The following is an 18825-nucleotide window of genomic DNA, read 5'->3' as shown; positions in this document are numbered from 1 at the left end:
AAAGTATGATGGAGATGGCAAATTTTCTACTGTTGTAGAACAAGCTGAACTTATTTGTCTAACAGCCTTTTAGCCTTTCGCCTAACATTCTTTTACAATTTCAATGTTATTCTGTGTTCCTATCTTTATCTGTATAGTGCTTTACAACAGAGATAAGTGAAAACTTCTTGCAGCAGAACAAAAAAAAATATTTTTTGGCTTCTTCTATTTTTTTTTTTTTTTCAAAAAATGTGCTGTCAGTTAGGAAGCTAAAAATAAAAGCTCTTTTTTCCTATTGATTAGCAGCTCATTTGTACTGTCTGTTCTATCCTACAACCCTAACAGAGATAACTTAAAATGTTGACATTTTTTTCTAATAGAAACAACATTATTTATTTCAAAACATTGAGTTACTCTTAACAAAAGCAGACAAAACATCTTTTAAGAGGTATTTTAATAACTCATAACCAATCTTCCAGGTGAAGAAGTATCACCATGGTAGCCCTCAGCTTGAGTCTAGTCATTTCCAAAACTACTATACACACAGTAGCAGAATGGAATGGAAATGTATGTTCTCTATTAAGCTGTTGCTTTAAAGACATTGTTCAAACCTTTCTAGCTATATTGCAAAATTCACAAGTTTATACTCTTCTTTAAAAGATTTGATCCTCAAGAGATACCTATTTTTTCATTTGATGGCTCTTATATTTGATGTCTCTGCATTTTTTCCATCATCTGATACAGTAATCAATATGTTGCCATGTAAGTGTCTCTTGCTGATTTAATGCATACACAGGTAACAGGAAGTCAGATCACCTCTAACAATGAAAAAAAAAAAAAAGAAAAAAAAAAAGGAAAAGAAAAAACAGGAAACTAAGGTTTATAATTCAGACAGGTAAACCAGTGAATCAACTCTAGAAAGTCATTTATTTCCTTTTAATATATGAATAAACTCAGATTTTTTTTTTTAATCTATTCATATAATCTCTGTGGACAAGGAGAATCTGATTACAGTGTTTACCAAAGGAATTAGATTTATGCATTGTTTGTGTTGATAGCCCAAAAATAAGAAAGCATCATTGTTTACTCCACTGAAGGTTGTTTGAATCTTCTACTGGAGAGGAAAATAAAAATTTGCTGTATGGACAACTGAATGCACATATAAGGGTACCTGGGCTTATTTAGAGTATTGTCCTTGATGAGATGAAAAAAGAGATTAAACATACTCATGGATCTGAGAAAAGGAAGATTCGAGCTATTTATTAAAACCTTTCCTGTGAAGAAATATCTGGAGTGTAATGCATGCTTTAGAAAATGTTTAGTGGCATAGATAGGTATGGTTGCTATTTAAAAATAAAAAATAAAAAACAATCATTGATTACTACTCTCATCTTGATATCAATACACTTCTACGACTGTATAATCAATGCGTATTGATTGTGACCATGGATATTCTAAAATTATTTTTAAAGATGGCACATACTACCAAACTTTATATTTTCAAGTTTTTAGCTTATTTTAGAAGTCATACACTGGAGATATTAAACTTTGTTCACCATCGCTGGGAACAGAAAAGATCACAAGGCAACTGCAGTGTGAAAAAAATGCTCAAATTAAATTGAACATGCTACTAAGTGCAAGTCTGCCTATTTGGAGTCACTGTACAGAGGCAAGTACTTCTGCCACAGAAGTCAGTTCCAAATAAATAGTGACTAGAATAATAATGAATTCCTCATTCCTCTTATGCATTGTCAGGCATAGCTAGACAGAAGAAGGCAAACATGAGTGTTTTTGAATTGTAACATTCTGATTGAAAATATTTGCCAAAACTACCTAGGGCAATACTCTACAAAAGAGCAATACAACATATTTTCTTAAAGGAAAATGATACCAGTAATGTCTACATCCCTCTCAAAGATTCTGTGATGACAAGGAGTGAAATATTCATCAGCAGGATGAGGGAGCAGGAGCATTCATACTTTCTGCTTATAATGAAAAAGAAATATGCATCTGCATTTAAATGTGGGGTGAGGTAAAGGCCCCTTTTTCATGTGGGAGTCGGCACGGAGAAGCATACTGCAATGCAGCAGAGAATTTGCTTTGGCTGCTTGAGGGCTAGCTCTGTCAGGGAGCAGCTGTTGGGCACCATTGCCTTCTGCATGGCAGCAACTCTCCTATTTAAAAATAAATAAATTATGGAGCGTATTTATATGGAAAAAGAAATAGAAAATGGTCTTTTGTCTGCTGCTACTTATTAGCAATATTAATATTTTGGAGATGGCATTTCTTCTTTTCCTTTGGCATTTTTATTGACTCATTTAATTCTCAATCTGTGTTTTTGTTCTGCCTTTGTCCTTTCCTACTCTTCTTTAAAGTAATCTCCTTATTTAACAATTTGCTGTTAAACTAAAGTAGTAACTTTTTCAGTTTTAATTTTTCGTGGCTATACTTGCATTATTAATAAGCTGTAAAAATCTTGTATAAATTCCTCAAAATTTTCAGCTAATGTAATCACCTGGCCAGACCATCATCAGAGTCTATAGCTGTTGCTTTAATCACTTACCACTTTTTATTCTACTCATCTGTCACTAGAAACACTCTTGGTTTTCTTCTAGCTTTTCTGGTATTGTATTGTTATCTAATAAGAAATGAAGGTTCATACTTGTATCTTATGGTTACAATTTCTTTCATTATTACAACAGATAAATTAGAAAATATATGAACTAAAGGTTTTATGTGCTTTTTCTCTTCCCAAAGTGTTGCTCTATTAACAAATTTTAATAAGTGGTTCAACCACAAAACTTTGTTTGTCTGCCTACCTTAATATCGTGGATATTATGGATAGCATGCTTATGCATTTTTGTTTTTATTTGCCTTTTTGTCTTCCTGAATTTTACTTCTAAATAAAATCTTGCACATGAGTTGCGTACCAAACTTTATATTGCACTTCAGAAACAATTCTAATTTAAATTAGGGCACTCAACTTACCTTCTGTAACAAACATAATTTATTGCACAGGAGAGTTCTCAATTTAATTGAGTGTCAAATCACACTGTTGGGGGCAGTTCATCCTCCTGTATTCCTGACACACGAATACCGAGAGGCAAGCAGTGCCCCCAAGGTACAACTAATGGAGGACAGCATCACTGACCAATGCTTGTGCTGATTTCACTGAGAGGTTCATATGTCAGTAATTATTTATTTATTTATTTAATTGAATTATTTAATTCAACCTCAGAAACGTTGAGATAAGTTTTGTGCAATTACCAGAAGTTAAAAAATATATTTAAATTATTACTATTGGTGTTTATATCACAATTACTGCTTTTGTATTAAAACAGTTCATATACTGAGTTTCAATTGAAATTCACGGGTGTTTATTTCTAAAAATACTAAGCAGTTGGAAATTATATGTATATGTCAAATAAATATAAACTTTGAGTATGCACAGAGACAAAAAAAAAAAAAGAAATCTGTCAGTCTCCATTACAGGCTTTAAGGAAGCAGTATTTTGAATTGATGATGTATTCTATTAAGATAATGAAGGTATGATGTTCATTCATTAGATTTTAATTCTTTTCACTGGAAACATTTCCTATTCTTTAAAAAGAAAAACAAACAATAATAATGCGAAAGACTAGCTCAATATACAGTTGAGAGAGTTTTTGATGGCATATACATTAAGGTGAAAGATTATCAATAGAGAATGGGTGTTAAATACAGCAGATGCATCACTAGATGCAAAAGAAAGTACCTCTTAGTTTTAATGTTTTTCTTATGCACAAAGAAATGTATAAATGTTTGAGGCTTTATGTGTAAGTTGGAAGTGGTAGGCTATGGAAGGGCAATACATTACCTATTGATAATAAGAAATAAGATACGTATTAAGTTATTTACTATGAGAATGATGAGGTGCTGGAACAGGCTGCCCAGATATGTTGTGAATGCCCTGTCCCTGGAAGTGTTCAAAGCCAGGTTGGATGGGGCCCTGGGCAGCCTGATCTAGTATTAAATGGGGAGGTTGGTGCCCCTTCACGTGGAGGGGGGGGAGTGGAGTTTGAAGATCCTTGAGGTCCCTTTCAACCCAAGCCATTTTATGATTCTATGGTTATGATATGATACTGTGACACATGTAATCTTCTCTGTGTATCTTGACATTCTTCCAACTGAAGACACAATTTGCAGTCCTTATGATAAAATGAGTAAGTGCTATTATTTTATAAGGTTCTTCCTTTTCTTCAGTCTCTATGTCACTCTGCAGTTGTAAAATAGCATTAGGTTGTGTTCCAATGCACTGTGTTATAAAATGATAAGATACAGTTTGACACAATCCAAGGCAGAAAACACACTCAAAATAAAAACTTATTCTGTGACTTCTTAGTGTAAATAAAAGAGAAACTGGAATTGCCTGCTGTGCTAAAGTAATCAAACTTCTGTTATAATACCTATAAGTCTTCTGGTGCGTTTCTGTAAGATGTATAGAGTTCATCTCTTTGTCTAGGTCTAATCCATCTTTTACTGAAACTAACAAAAATGTTCCTAGAGTACTGGAAAGTGTATTTGGCCTTTGTGTCCCTTTAACTGGGCTTGAGGGGTTTTTGAAAGAAAAATATTGTAGAACAATAGTTCTCTTACATTTTCTTATTAAGTTTTATGGCTTAAGGTCCAGCTTGTCCAATGCAATAGAAATGGTCATTCACGTCAGGCTGCTCAGAGAGAGGTAAGGAATGCACCCATTAGCCCTTACTGACAAAAAGAAATGGTGGACAGGGGAGAGAATAGAGAGAGAGAGTGGCAGAAAGGTCACAGTTCTACAGAGAAATTTGAAAGATCGCTAGCAGCATTTTATGAAGTCCCATCTTTTAAAAGAGTCTTGTACATCAGGCATATCCAGGGTTGCTTGTGGCCTGACCCAGCCCATGCTGTGGCTGCCCTTAGTCCTTGTGGCGGTTGCTATGTCCTGCTTGAGTGCCCCACTTTTGTTGTAAATATGTTGTATCTTGTTGTAGCCAATTTAAAAATTTCATTTTGAAATTTGAATTTTGCCTATATACATAATGAAAGTTGATTAAAAAAAAAAAATTAAACTAAACTTAGCATAGCACAGTCAGTTAAAATACAGTGTTAAGGTGTGTACCTGCCATACAACATGCCTGTTGTAATCTGTGCCTTGCAAGGCACTACCCATCTTCCATATCCTACTAATTATTTTTCTAGAGGGTTTGAGGCTCTGGTATGGAGCTGTAGTTACTCTGATTTTGGTCATGAAGCACAGGAAAAGCTCATTATTTTTCATAATGGTCTTTTCTGACCTTAATGATTCTGTAGTTCTATAGTGCCTCATTTCAGTGGTGAATGAATAGTTTCAGAAAAGCACTGGTGTTCAATAATAAATGATCAAATTGTTAGAGAACACCTTATTACTGTTAGAGAAATCAAAAGAAAGTTTAATTTGTTAAACTGCTAATTTGTGAAATATACCAGATAACTTATATACATGTCCACATAATTTAAATTTGCCTGCAGTTTCAGCATGATTCCATAATAGAATGCTTGTAAAAAATGAAATAATAATGCCCTGTACAACTGCATGACTGCAGTGTGTGTAGGTGAGGACAAATCTCTGTGGACAAGCTGCACCTGCAAGCACATCCACTTAAGGGAAATTACTGAGCCTGCACTAAGAATTTCTGCCCAAGCACAGAGGTGACCAGGGCAAATTGGACAAGTGTAGTTGCTGAGTAAAAGCCCTGAAGAGAAAACAGACCACTGGGAATTACCTTCATCCCAATTGTTTTAGGCTGAAAAAGCTTCACTTCATCACATTCTTATGGCAAGGTCATCACAAAAATATGGGATGATCTGTTGCCTAAATAGAATCTGCTATTGTTACTTGTGACAGATATCTTGCCATCATTGTCTCATTAGTGTTTATGGTAAACAGCCTACTCTCACTGGGGCAGAACAGTGATGTCTTAAAATGTACGTGTATTTGTTGATGCCAAAGAGAGTGAATGGTGATTGGAAGGTGGAGTGTTTTTTAAGATTCCTCTCCAGATTAAATTGATCTTAAATAATGCAGATGTCTTGGTGCTGTAGAATTTTTTATTTATTTATCTATTATTTATTTATTTGAAAATTGTATAAAATTCAAGGTAAGCTAACACGTGGACTTTTCAGATGCATGGGAGAATTTCTGAGGAGTATACAATTCAGTGTTATTTCATCTGAAAATACTGATGTGATGAGATAAAAGCTGACTTTTGGCCTAGGACATTTATTCTTTAACTGACCATTTAGATGAGAAACTCTGTCAAGAGATTTAAAATAGTTGAAAAGCTTCCATTCAGACTTGAGTTCTATAAAATTGTAAATCTGTTGAAATAATTATTCCTTAGAATATTCATCTATTTATTCCAGGAATTGAATACTTAGGCAAAAAACTGATGTACAAACAACTTAAATACTCTTACTAACACACTCTTACAGTGTTTTAACTTGTTCAGATGGTGTGTACGTAAACACAAGTTTTGACGTGTCCCCTGAGTTAGTCTGGGAAATCAGGCTAGACAGGACCACAGGGGGGGAGTTGGAATTAGATAATCTTCAAGGTTCCTTTCAATCCAAACCTTTCTATGATTAAATGACACCTGAATTTCTCACAGGAACAGAGTACCATTTCTCAGACTGCAGCCATTGTAAGATCATGCGGTCTGGCGGTGAAAATGAGCAGTTTTCAGAGAACACAGAAGACTTCTTGGTCGCAGAATCATCATTTCTCAATCTCTTTAATTTTGGAATGTGATGCTTTTAAAACTTCTGGATGGTAGTTCTGTTAAGTTACTGAATCTGAACTGAATTTCTCAATGTCTTTGCTGAGAATTATTTTGTGGATTTTGATGTCGGAGTTCCAGAAATCATAGGCGAGAGAGATACAGCAGAGAAAATTGCATGTTACACTGTGTCTTTTATAGCAGTGAGTGGTTACTTCAACACAATAACATGTATTTATTAGAGCAGATGATTACAACACAGTACTTTCCTGTTACATTTTGTGAGGTAATGGCAGCTTTTTTTTTTTCCTGCTCCACATCCAGAAGTGATTTTTCCTTGTTATCATTACTTTCCTGTTTTGTTTGCTTAGGCTCTTATCCACTGGATACATTTTGCAGTGTGTAATTTTTTGTAGCGTGTTCAATTTTTCATATTTGAAAGTCTAACAAAGTATGATAGATATTAGATGACAAAAATAGTAGCAATCATTTCTAATGTTCTCCCGCCCCCCCCAAAAAAAAAACAAACAAACAAACAAAAAAACATGCTTGCATATTATTAATATCCAGAGCAATTAAGGAGAAATTAGCAACCCATTAGCATGCAAGTATCTTTATGATAGTGAAGATGTTGTTTGTGTTTTAAATCACTTAAACAAATTCTGACATTTGTCCCTGACAGTCTGCTTAAGTTTTTCTCCACTGTAATTTTAGCAGTAACCATATAACTATCCCTGGAAGTAATACTTGTTCAATAGGAGTGAATGAATGCACATCAGATCCTGCTGGCCCTGACGATAACCCTTAATGTAAGGTTCCACCTAATAGCTTCAGATGTACCTGCCATCTAGAATATAAGGAGCCATGTAGCGAAATACTCATAAATCACTGTGTGGCTGGACTATGTCAGAATGGATCACAAGGCAGTGATCTCCCTGGAGAGTTTAAGTGTCATAGTCTGACTGGTAAAAATCTCTTTTGTCATGAGGAATTTAGGTTAGCCTAAAAGAGAGGTCTTAAGAATATAAATGCAGCATATCTGAAAGAATGATTTTAAATACTTGACTGTCATGTTTCCACTGTCTAAATTAATGAAATATCATTTTAGACCCTGTGGGAAAGAAGTAGACTTATTTGATGGGCAATAATATATTCTTAAGTACTGCTTCTAAATTTGTTTGCTGAGACACTTTATGCAAAAATTGATTTTGAATATTAAAATTTGTCCCTAAAACCACTGCCCCTTGCTTTTTTTCTCTCTGAACAGTGACAGTGAGAGATACATTTCTCAATGCTGCAGTGCTACCAGTAGATTGAAAACACAGAAATAAAAGCATTCATGGGTCATGGTTCTTCTTTTAAATCTTTAGAATTATTCTTATTTATTTTTAGTTTCTGAAGTAAAAGCATACTGGCTTTTCTGCATGGTGTCTCCACTTTGATGACCTCACTTAATCACATACAACAGTGATACATTTGTCTGTGCATAGCAGTTATCATTATTGATAAATGTTTTGATTTTACTTCATCTTAATTTTTATGCTTTATGTAGTACCTCAATAAGCAGATGTTAACATCTATTTACAAAGGCAGAAATGAGATACATGCTTAAATTTTTAATAACAATCAACAGGGAGGAAGATTTCAGCTGTGTGAGAACATTGCACAGCTGGTGTTTTGGATGGAGTAGAAACATAGCTTGAAGACACCTTTCTGCATCTACTGATTTAAAAACCAAAGTGACTGCATGTGCAGGGCAGTTTTAATATGCATTTTCTTGTATTCATGCCTCAAAGGCTTATTTTACAAGCCAGGATTTCTACAGCTCAGTATGTTTCAGCAATTTACTCTGATGGTCAGAAGTTGCTGTCTTACCTCATCTAACCAGCTGTTCAAAACTGAAAACATTTCCAGATCAGGAGCTCTTCAGTAGTGCCCTAAGGACATGGTTTACATTTCCTTTGATTTGAAGACTATGCTAAACTAGGCTTAAGTAGGACTGAACTTCTACATTTTTGTAGTGGTCTACTATGCAGCATCTGCACTTATTGAAATTTAATTTATTAGGCTTCTTTTTAGATTTTGGAACTCTTGCTGTACATGGTAGGAATACAGATTTGATTTCTTGTGTCATTGACCAAAGGTTTTCTCTCTTTCTCATTGATGTACAGAATGTTAAGGAACTCAAGGTCAGATACTGAGCAACTTACTGGCACACTAGACTTTTATGGCAATATCTGCACTACTGAAGCAAGGCATTCAATCGTAAATCTTTTCAAAAATGAAATGTGAAGTTCAAGTCTTCAGTCAGATTTGGTATTCAAGCTTGTAAAACATTGAAATTGATATTTACCTCACTGAACCAAATTTGCAGTTTAAGTCTTCAGTAGCTTTTCATGCTGTAATTGTTACATTATAATAAATAGGTCCAGACTTCTTTGATCTTAACTGAGATATTACATTTGCAAGAATGTTGAAGTCTTTAGAAACTGTTCCAGTGCTCTATTAATAAGCAGGCAGAGAACTTTAAACCTTTACTTTCACAGATTTTTCTTAACAGTTGTTACAACAAAAGTGTCTGATGTTTGAAATTTGGCATTTGGAATTCATCACTGGGATCCTATCTCCACACACAGTACTTGATTTTTTTTTATTGCTATATATCAATTAACTCAAAATTATTTAGTAAATTTGAAAATATTTTTCATTGAAATGATATTAACTTGTAATACTGTGTTCTAAAGTAAAGACAGTGTAATCTGTGAACCACGTGATTTTCTTCCTGCAAGATGGCTACAGAAACTGATGCCATTGTCAGTGTGCCAGTATCTTGAATGTAAAATTTATATTCAGGTTTTATCTTTGAATGTATTTGTAAATTGTGCGTATGTGACCCTCAACGGGAAACGAGGGTGCTAAGTGTTTCACATATTTAGATTTATTATTATTATATTATCTTTATATTATAATGAATTAAAATAATGGCATTATTATATTTATTAGTTATTATTATTATTTATTAAAATATATATATTATCAAATTCTCTTGCTTCAAGTATGTCTTCATCCTACAGTTCTTTTGTTTCATTTAAAGGTGATTTGTATATGAAAAAAGTTTTCAAAGTAAGTGGAATATTTTACTCTTTTCTAAATAAGAATTTAAAGGTACTTAGCAGAACTGATGTCTCACTTGTTTTCTCAGAGTAATTGTCATAATAAAATATGTATTTCTTTGTTTTATCTATTTTTCATCAGGTTTTACTGGTCAGTTTTGTGAAGTGGATGTTGCTGCTTGCCTCTCACAACCATGTGGGGCCTCCAGCATCTGCAAAGACATGTCTGACGGCTATGTTTGTTTCTGTGCACCTGGTTTTATAGGTGGGTTCAATAGCAAATTATGTAACATCTAATTAAGTCAGTCCTAAAAGCACAGAAAATCATGATAGTACAATTTAATGGTGTTTCTGTTTCAGGCAGAAGCAGTTTATGTTTTCCAGCATATGAGTATTCAGTTGTAAAATCACTGACTACAAGGGACTACTTCCACTTCAGCAATTCTTATTTTATACTATTTTTAACAGGATGTCTGTCTCACACAGATGGGATTGTAGCTCCTGTAGCCATATGGAAGTTGGCTTTAATTTATCTGCTTGTACTTCCTGTGGCAGTAAAGCTGTAGTAATAAGGACTTGAACTGCCAACTCTACCCTCAAGTTCCTAGACAGACTTAACTACTCATGCTGAAATCTATCCCACAGGCCATTGTCATTAGGACTGGGTATGATTAGATTAAAATTACTTTGGAGATGTCATTGTGCTGTCATTATAAATCAAGATTGCAGTGTCAACTGAAACAGTAAACAGCATTTTCCTAGATAAAGACTCTGATCATTCTGATGGCTTGGTTGATATTATAATTGAGTGCACTAGGGGTTTGCTGGGCAGCAGGTCAACTCTGTGGTCTAGATCTATCCTATCTAAGAGCCTAGACTTTGATTTGGCTTGTAAATCAAAACAAGTCTGATTCTAGTCTCTATAGTCAAGGAGGATGCAGGAAGACAGAGGGATTCAGATCTCAGAGATTTGTTTATGACCACCTTGCCTCTCAAATTGTTGCTCTGCATCCTAATGTAGGCATCCACTTAGACTATACAACCTGTAATTTAATAACAGCAGGACTATTATCTATAGCATAATGAAATCTTACAGCTGTGGTTTGTTTATTGTTATTATCAAAACATGAAATTCTTTGATGTTACTTATTCTTGATGAGGTCTTATTTTGTTGAAACATTTGTTTGGAGTCTTATACTCACATCTACATAATATTAGATTACTATTTTAAGTTTATATTTTTCTATGTCCAAAGTATTCAAAACACCTCAGAAATAATAATGAACATTTTTGCTATGATCATCCATTTGGATGTCATACGCAAAATGCAAATAAATACTTTCTGATCTTTTTCTACCTTGCAAGCCAGAGACGATATTAGGTTTATCAGTTCTAAACAACAAATCAGCATCTATAAGCTTTTCTCCTACATGTTTAAAAATTCATAGAAGTATCTACTTTTTTGAATACTAATTTAAACAAAAGTTAATGAAAATCTTTGGCTATAATAGAGACACTTCCGAATATTTCCCATGGTGATATTTGGTTTAACAAACCATACTTTCATGATGTTTCAGTAAAACTCAGGACTGTATTTCCTTCAAAATACAAGAGTACATCTATAATTGTGTCTTTGATGAGCATTGCATATTAAATATACATTTCACCTTTGCCTTAAATCAATAAATAAATTTGCTGAGGGTAGTTTTTGGATAACTGATAAAAGATTGCCTCAATTACTTCATTTGATTGTTCCTATTGCAACCAGTAGCTCACGAGTGGCATGTTCTGAATAAAGTGATTCCTTCACTTGTTTCCAGGTAATAACTGTGAGATTGAGGTGGATGAGTGTCTTAGTGACCCTTGTCACAGTGGAGCCACTTGCATTGATCATCTGAACAGCTTCAGTTGCATCTGTCAGGATGGATTTAAAGGTATTAAAAAGATACAGAAATATAACTTCACAAATCTATTTGAGTTTTACGCAGAATTTTTTAGCATGTCAGATTGGATACCTATGTACTTGTAAGTGTCATCTGAAGTTCCAAGCAAGTAAATTCAGTGTGAGTACGTCTTAACTAAAGTTATCTACTTTCTTCTAACGACTGTATGAAAATGGGTGTTTTCTGCTGGCTGGTTCCCATGCTGATGAAAATCAGGTGGCTTCAGTGAAATTTTACAAAAAGTCTATGCTGTTTTCTGTAAGCTTTTTAAACTGCTGACAGGTTATTAAATAGAATCAGACAAAAAAGATTGTTTTGTTCTTGGCATACTGGTACAATTCATGGGAGAAATGTAATCAACTCTGATAAATGAATGCAGTGCTATGTGCAGTTAATCCTTACTTTGAGCTCAGGTTAGGAATTTAAAGTACATCCATTTTCTTTCTAGTGCTTCATTAAAAAAAAATTCACAGATTTTTAATTACTGAAATAAAGTACTATGCAATTCAAATGTCACATGATAATCTACTATGTCTGTACAATTAGTGATATTCAAAATAACTAAAGCTTGATTTTATTTTTTTTTAATAAAAAATTTTCAAACCTACCAAACCTTGTAATTTGCTATTATTTTTCACTTGTTCTTCAAATGATTAAAAAACAACAAAACAGTCCACTTACAAAGTCTGTCGCTAATATTTCTATACTCTGAGAAGCTATGTGGTTGTGTTAGCTATAATCTAGACTGGAGTAAATAGTGTTCTTCTCTTTGTCAGACTTCTTTTTTCATTTTGTATATGCTGTACTTCCATATAGAAGACTTCCTCTCATGTCATTTCAGTGCAGTCTATTAATCTAATGTAATTTGTTTTCTATATTTCTGTACTGAATTAATAATAATTTATAAGTTATATTTTAATGAGTTGTATTTTAATGAGTTATATTCTGTTAAAATGTTGGTACACAAATATGTGCTATACTGTAACTTCTCTATTTGACTGACTGTCTTTATAGGCACAACTTGTGAAACAAATATAAATGAATGTCACTCTTCTCCATGTCTTCATAATGCCACGTGTTCAGACCTTGTTGGTGGCTATGAATGTATCTGTCTATCTGGCTTTACTGGTGAGTCCTGTTAGTAGTAAACAATGTTTTCTATGAAGAGGTATTCTAAAAAGCATGCATTAAGATATCATTTACTAATTTACTTTTCTTTCCTTGTCATTTCTCCTTATCTGCCCTGACCTAATGTTTCATTTCCATGATAGCAAACTGGAACACTTGATTCCATCTGTAAACAAAACTGCACAGCTACAGTCGTATTGAATCATATAATGTTTGAGTTGTAAGGGACCTTTGAGATCATCAAGTGATCATCAATCCCCCCCTGCTATAAGCAAGGACACCTCCCACTAGACCAGGTTGCTCAGTGCCTCATCCAGCCCAGTCTTGAATGTTTCCAAGGAGGGGGCATCACAACCTCTCTGGACAACCTGTTCCAGTGTCTCACCACCTTGACAGTAAGGAATTTCTTCCTAATATCTGGTCTAAATCTACGCTCTCTCAGTTTAAAATCATTTTGCCTTGTCTCATCACTACATGCCCTTATGAAAAGGTCCTCCCCAGCTTTCTTGTAGGCCCCCTGCAGGTTCTGGAAGGCTACTATAAGGTCCCCTTGGAGCTTTTTCTTCTCTAGGCTGATGAGCCCAAGGTGTCTCAGCCTGTTGTTGTAGAGGGAGGTACTCCAGCCCTCATATGATATTTCTGACACTTCTCTGGTCCCACTCCAACAGCTCCATTTCCTTCTTGAGTTGGGTGCCACTGAACTGGCTGTAGTACTGCAGGTGGGATCTCACAAAAGGAGAGTAGAGGGGCAGAATTGCCTCCCTTGACCTGTTGGTTACACTTCTCTTGATGCAACCCGGGATACAGTTGTCCTTCTGAGCTGCAAGCATGCATTGCTGGCTCATGTTGGATCAACTGACACCCAGAAGTCATCCTCCTCAGGGATGTCCTCAAACCATTTTCTGCCCAATATGTGTTTGTGCTTGGGGTTGCCCTGACCCAGGTGTAGGAGCTTGCACTTGGCCTTGTTGAACTTCATGAGGTTTGCTTGGGCCCTCAACACAAGTCTATTTGGGTCCCTTGGAATGGCATCCCTTCCCTCTATGGTGTCAACAGCTTGGTCATCTGCAAACTTGATGAGGATGCACTCAGTCCCACTGTCCACATTACCTGCACAGATGTTGAGTAACACTGGTCCCAGTACTGATCCTTGAAGAATGCCATGCATCACCAGTCTCCACTTTGACATTGGGACATTGGCCACAATTCTCTGAGTGCAACCATCCAGCCAATTCTTTATCCAGTGAGTCGTCCATCCGTCAAATCCATTTTTCTCCAATTTGGCAATCAGAACATCATGTGGGGCACTGTCAAATACTTTGCACAAGTCCAAGTAGATGATGTCAGTTGATTTTCCTTTATCTACTGATGCTTCAACTCCATAAAAAAGGCCACCAAGTTTGTTGGGCATGATTTGCCCTTGGTGAAGCTTTGTTGATTACCACTAATCACATCATCTGTCTTTTCCATGTGCCTTAGTAAGGCCTTCTGGAGGATCTGTTCCATGATCCTGCCAGGCACAGCAGTGAGACTGTCTGGTCTGTAGTTCCCTGCACCGTCTTTTTTTCTATACTCAAAAATTGGTATTATTTCTCCTTTTTCAGACTGACATGACCTTTTAAATATAATGGATCGTGGCTTGGCAACTTCATCTGCCAGTTCCCTCAGAATACATAGATAGATCTTATTAGATCCCATGGCCCCTCCATGTTCTTTAGATCATCTTGAACCCAATCTTCACTTACACCAGGCAGATCTTCTTTCTCCAAGTTCTTAGCTTTGGTAGATAATTTAGTCTTCATTCCAGGAAGATTTCTTACCACTTAGCAACTCAGAAATAAGTTCTTACAAATTTATGGCAATAAGAATTAAATGAATGTTGACATTTGTATTGAAAGATCTTTGTTGGGCTGATTTATATCTGCTGCTTCTCAAAAGCTGCTTGAAGTTACTGTGGTGCCAATGGAATGTAACTTGGAACCTGATTGTCTTACTAAACATTCACGTATTTTGTCTTTTCAAAGGTGCAAGATGTGAAACAGATATAGATGAGTGTGCTTCGTTTCCCTGTAAGAATGGAGCCACCTGTGTTGACCAACCGGGTAATTACTTCTGCCAATGTATGGCTCCATTTAAAGGTAATGAACACCAAGGGAGAAGGGAAAGCAAACGTAATTAACTATAGAAAGCATTTCTGTCAATTGTCTAAACTCATTTCACTCTTCCTACAACATCATTAGTCTTTCATTTTCTCAGGCAAGACTCTTAAAATGACCAGTCAGTTTCACCCTAGGCTGCAAGTAATGTGAAGTAAACTTTATTTATGTATGTACTTGAACTGTTTACTTATTTATCAAAATGAATAGTATAAAATCAGTTTGCTAACAAAACAAGATTATTTACAAAATGAGAGGCATATGCTCAATGACCAACCATAACAGTTTTGTTCTAAACATTGTTCACTCTAATTTGATTTGTGGCATTTTCTAAATTATGTTTCTATTCCCAGATAATTATTTATAGTTATCTTGGAATCCATAAATCATGTGTGGTTATTTATGTTGATGCTTTTAAGGAAAATACATTTAAAATGTAAGTTTTATTGTGATCCTTATCAGTGAAATGTTGTGGGGTTAATTTTAAACATTTGGTACTAAAATTTGAGACAATAAATTATGCAGTGTTTTTGCGCAAATCTAGTTTAAGTGATAATTTCCATTAAAGATGCTTGTTGATTTATAAATTAAATATAAACACATTTTTCCTCCCGCCGTTCAATATAATGATACATACTTAGGATTCCAGAATAATCATTAAAAGACTATTTTCCTTGTATGTTGAGACAGCAGGGTTTTTCCCCTTTGGGGAAGATAGTTGCATTGAACTCATCATTCACAAGAAAAAAAGGAGCTCTAATGTTCTTATTATTTTAGTTAATGGTCAAAATCTAGTTTGTCATTTTTATTGGTTTTAATTTATGTTCTGCTGAATAAAGTCTAGTAAGATAACGAGTAAATGAGTAGCACAGTTTCAGAATTTGCACTGCACAGAAAAATGTGAAACCATTTCCAGCACAAGGTTACAAATATTGGTCTTGGAAGTAGTTGTTTCACAAGCAGCCAGATTTTCAGGAGACTTTCGTTCTCATTTAGATATTTAAATAAATTATTAAAATTTCAGAAAGTCAGCATTTCTGTAGTCATCCTTCAAGAAGCTAGCAATCTCTATTGCTCTCAGTGGTAAGGTTAAACTCCTCTGGAAAGATTCATAAATGCTAACTAACTGAGATCCTCTAAAATCATAAAGCTCTTGGTATAGAATGCTTAAAATCTTGTTCTAAGGATTCTTTTTTAAATAAAGGATTTTTGAGATTTCTGAGTTCTTTACAGGCTGACTTGGCATTGCTTTAAATCAAATTCTTAAACTGACACTACCAAGGTTCATGATGGTATAAATAAAAGTAAAAAGCAAGGTTCATATGAGCACACTACCACAATCTCTTACCATGTTTATTTAGTATTAGATGGATGTAAGCGTAGTCTTTAACAGATTCACAGGAAGCCCAAGATAAATAATGGGAAGCTAAACTCTATTTTCAAGTTGTGTGGTAATACTCTGGTTATTGTAACAAATAGCTTTGTGTGTACCTTATTACAGAATTATTTTACTGAGTAAGTAAAGACATCATAAAAGTAATATAGGAATATCTGTTTTAGTTGTGAATATTTTCATAGAAGTTCTTGTGTAGTGAAAAGTATACATGCAATGTTGTGAATGTCACCATTTCTTGGGAAAAAAAATTGAAGTTGTATATCCCTAATATGTTGTAATGGTTTGATTCTTTGGTCACACAATCTGACTTACAGACTGTGCATCACTACAAAAAAAAAAAAAACAAAAAAAAAACCAACCAACATAAACCACTCCAGAATGTGTAGACCAACCCTCTAATATGTAGAACACAGAATTAAGAAATTCAGAGCATAATTTGGACATTCAGGTGCACTCACAGAAAAGGTAGACTTTCAGATTAACCTAAAAATGGATTTAGCTTACTGATATCATTTTGTATACGTTTATCTGATTGACTATTTCCTTGGTTAGTGTGGAAAATCTGTTTATTGTGACAAGAAGGCTTAAAAAAGATAGTTTCCTCTCCTTTCTTTCCCTGTTGCTAAAATCCTTTTTTTTATTATTTTTTTATTTTTTATTTCCCATTCTTTGGAGGACAAGCTCAGCTGCTTCTCATTTTTTTGTTTCACTCACTTTTTGATACTTTATATTCTGATAAATCTTACATTCATCCCAAGTGACTATGATAATTCAATGAAAAAATAATATTTTTACTGCATTTGTGTGCTTTTATAAAGCATGGGTAGTTCTACTATGACAAAATATTTATTTCATCCACTGGTTTTTCTAGACAGCTACGTTTTTTAAACACGATGATACTTAAGCACTTGTACATATCTAGATTTTCCTTCAAATGTCTGATGGTCCTGGCTGTTTAAAATAACTCTACAAGCCAGATGTGTGTGTGATGTTTTCCTGCGGCCACAAACTGTTTTGGAAAATCTGATTTCTACAGTAAAGTCAATAGTGGAGAAGTATTTCTTCTGCCATTGTTGCTGTAACTCTGACAGTGACAAAACAAATACATTCATCTCCTTAAGTTTCACCAGATAGAGGACTTCCCCACAGCTAGTGCAGATCACTGGTCTTTCTATATGTTCAGATATTTCATTGGAATTATTATCATTGAAATTGCTACCTTTCATTTTTTCCAAATGTTCTACTGAACATTGCCTGAGAGTACTAGCAGTCAATCTATGCACAGCTCAAAAGAAAACTTAAGAAGCATTTAGAATTCCAGATATAACATAACATTGTTGTCATCTCCTAATAATATTCTAATTACTAAGTATGGTATTTGAAGTCTTGTCACCCTATTTCAGCTAAATTTCTTGTCCTGTGGAGGATGAAATTGAATTTCTATTTTCTGAAGATATAGAGATTTACCTTTTGTACTGGTAAAGTATGAAATAATGTCATTCAAAGTCTATATAATTTTATATCATAATGCTTTAGACCTTGCTGTCAAGGAAGCTCTACATTTGATAAAAGAATAAAAAATTTACAGCAGATTACTTTATCAATGAAGAGACTTTTATGTCAGTCCACATGAAAACCCCAGTAGTTACTGAGGCTCACTGTGCACGTGTTGTATCTATGATCAGACAAAAAAAAAAATATAATAGTATCTATATATGTTTCTGCTATCTGCCATAAATACTGTGTATACTTGCAAATATGTTCTAATTATCTCAGTATGATACTCCAATTTTTTAACTCCAGTTCTTTGTTTCTTTCACTGACTTTATATGGTACAAGCTATTATTATACTTCATACTTAAACACTGAAGGGCTATTTACCACCGAGCCACTTACTTCTACTGTTATACAATGTTCTTTTCCTATTTTGGAAATGTTCCCTCTCCCACCTGTTTTATATCGTATCTGAGATACAACACTTATAGTTATCTATATGGGACACTTTTTCAAAGGATATTCAGAAGTTTAGCTGTTCAGAAACAAAGGAATGTGATCAGCTAGTTTTCTGCAACTTTCCCTATTATTGGAACTGGGATCAGGAAGAAAAATTAACTTGATCTGGGTACAGGACAAGTCAAAGAATGTAATGTCAGCAATAGGAGACAGACAGCTTAGAGCTATATTTAGCTACAGTTTTGGCCAATAAATTCTCAGTGATAGTCTTTCCCAGTAATTTATGTGTTAAAAAGGGCTCTCAGTTCTCTTATGAGCTTGATTCCATTATAGAATCCTAGCCAAAGAGGAGTTATAATAACTTTTCTATTATGATATTGATTC

General features: G+C 34.5%; 1 protein-coding gene across 1 annotated transcript in view; it reads left to right on the top strand.

Annotated features, from left to right (window-relative positions):
• Nucleotides 1-18825, top strand: part of LOC125689991 (protein eyes shut homolog) — a 702258-nt gene that overhangs the window by 171700 nt on the left and 511733 nt on the right. The window contains exons 12-15 of the mRNA XM_048937860.1: nt 10008-10130; nt 11686-11799; nt 12823-12936; nt 14961-15074. Coding sequence (XP_048793817.1) covers nt 10008-10130; nt 11686-11799; nt 12823-12936; nt 14961-15074 — 465 coding nt within the window. The remainder of the gene's footprint in view (nt 1-10007; nt 10131-11685; nt 11800-12822; nt 12937-14960; nt 15075-18825) is intronic.

The sequence above is a fragment of the Lagopus muta genome, chromosome 2 (assembly GCF_023343835.1).
Source record: "Lagopus muta isolate bLagMut1 chromosome 2, bLagMut1 primary, whole genome shotgun sequence".
In the NCBI taxonomy this organism is placed as follows: Eukaryota; Metazoa; Chordata; class Aves; order Galliformes; family Phasianidae; genus Lagopus; species Lagopus muta.
The sequence above is the reverse complement of the archived record's forward strand: the minus strand, read 5'-3'. Positions and strand labels throughout refer to the sequence as shown.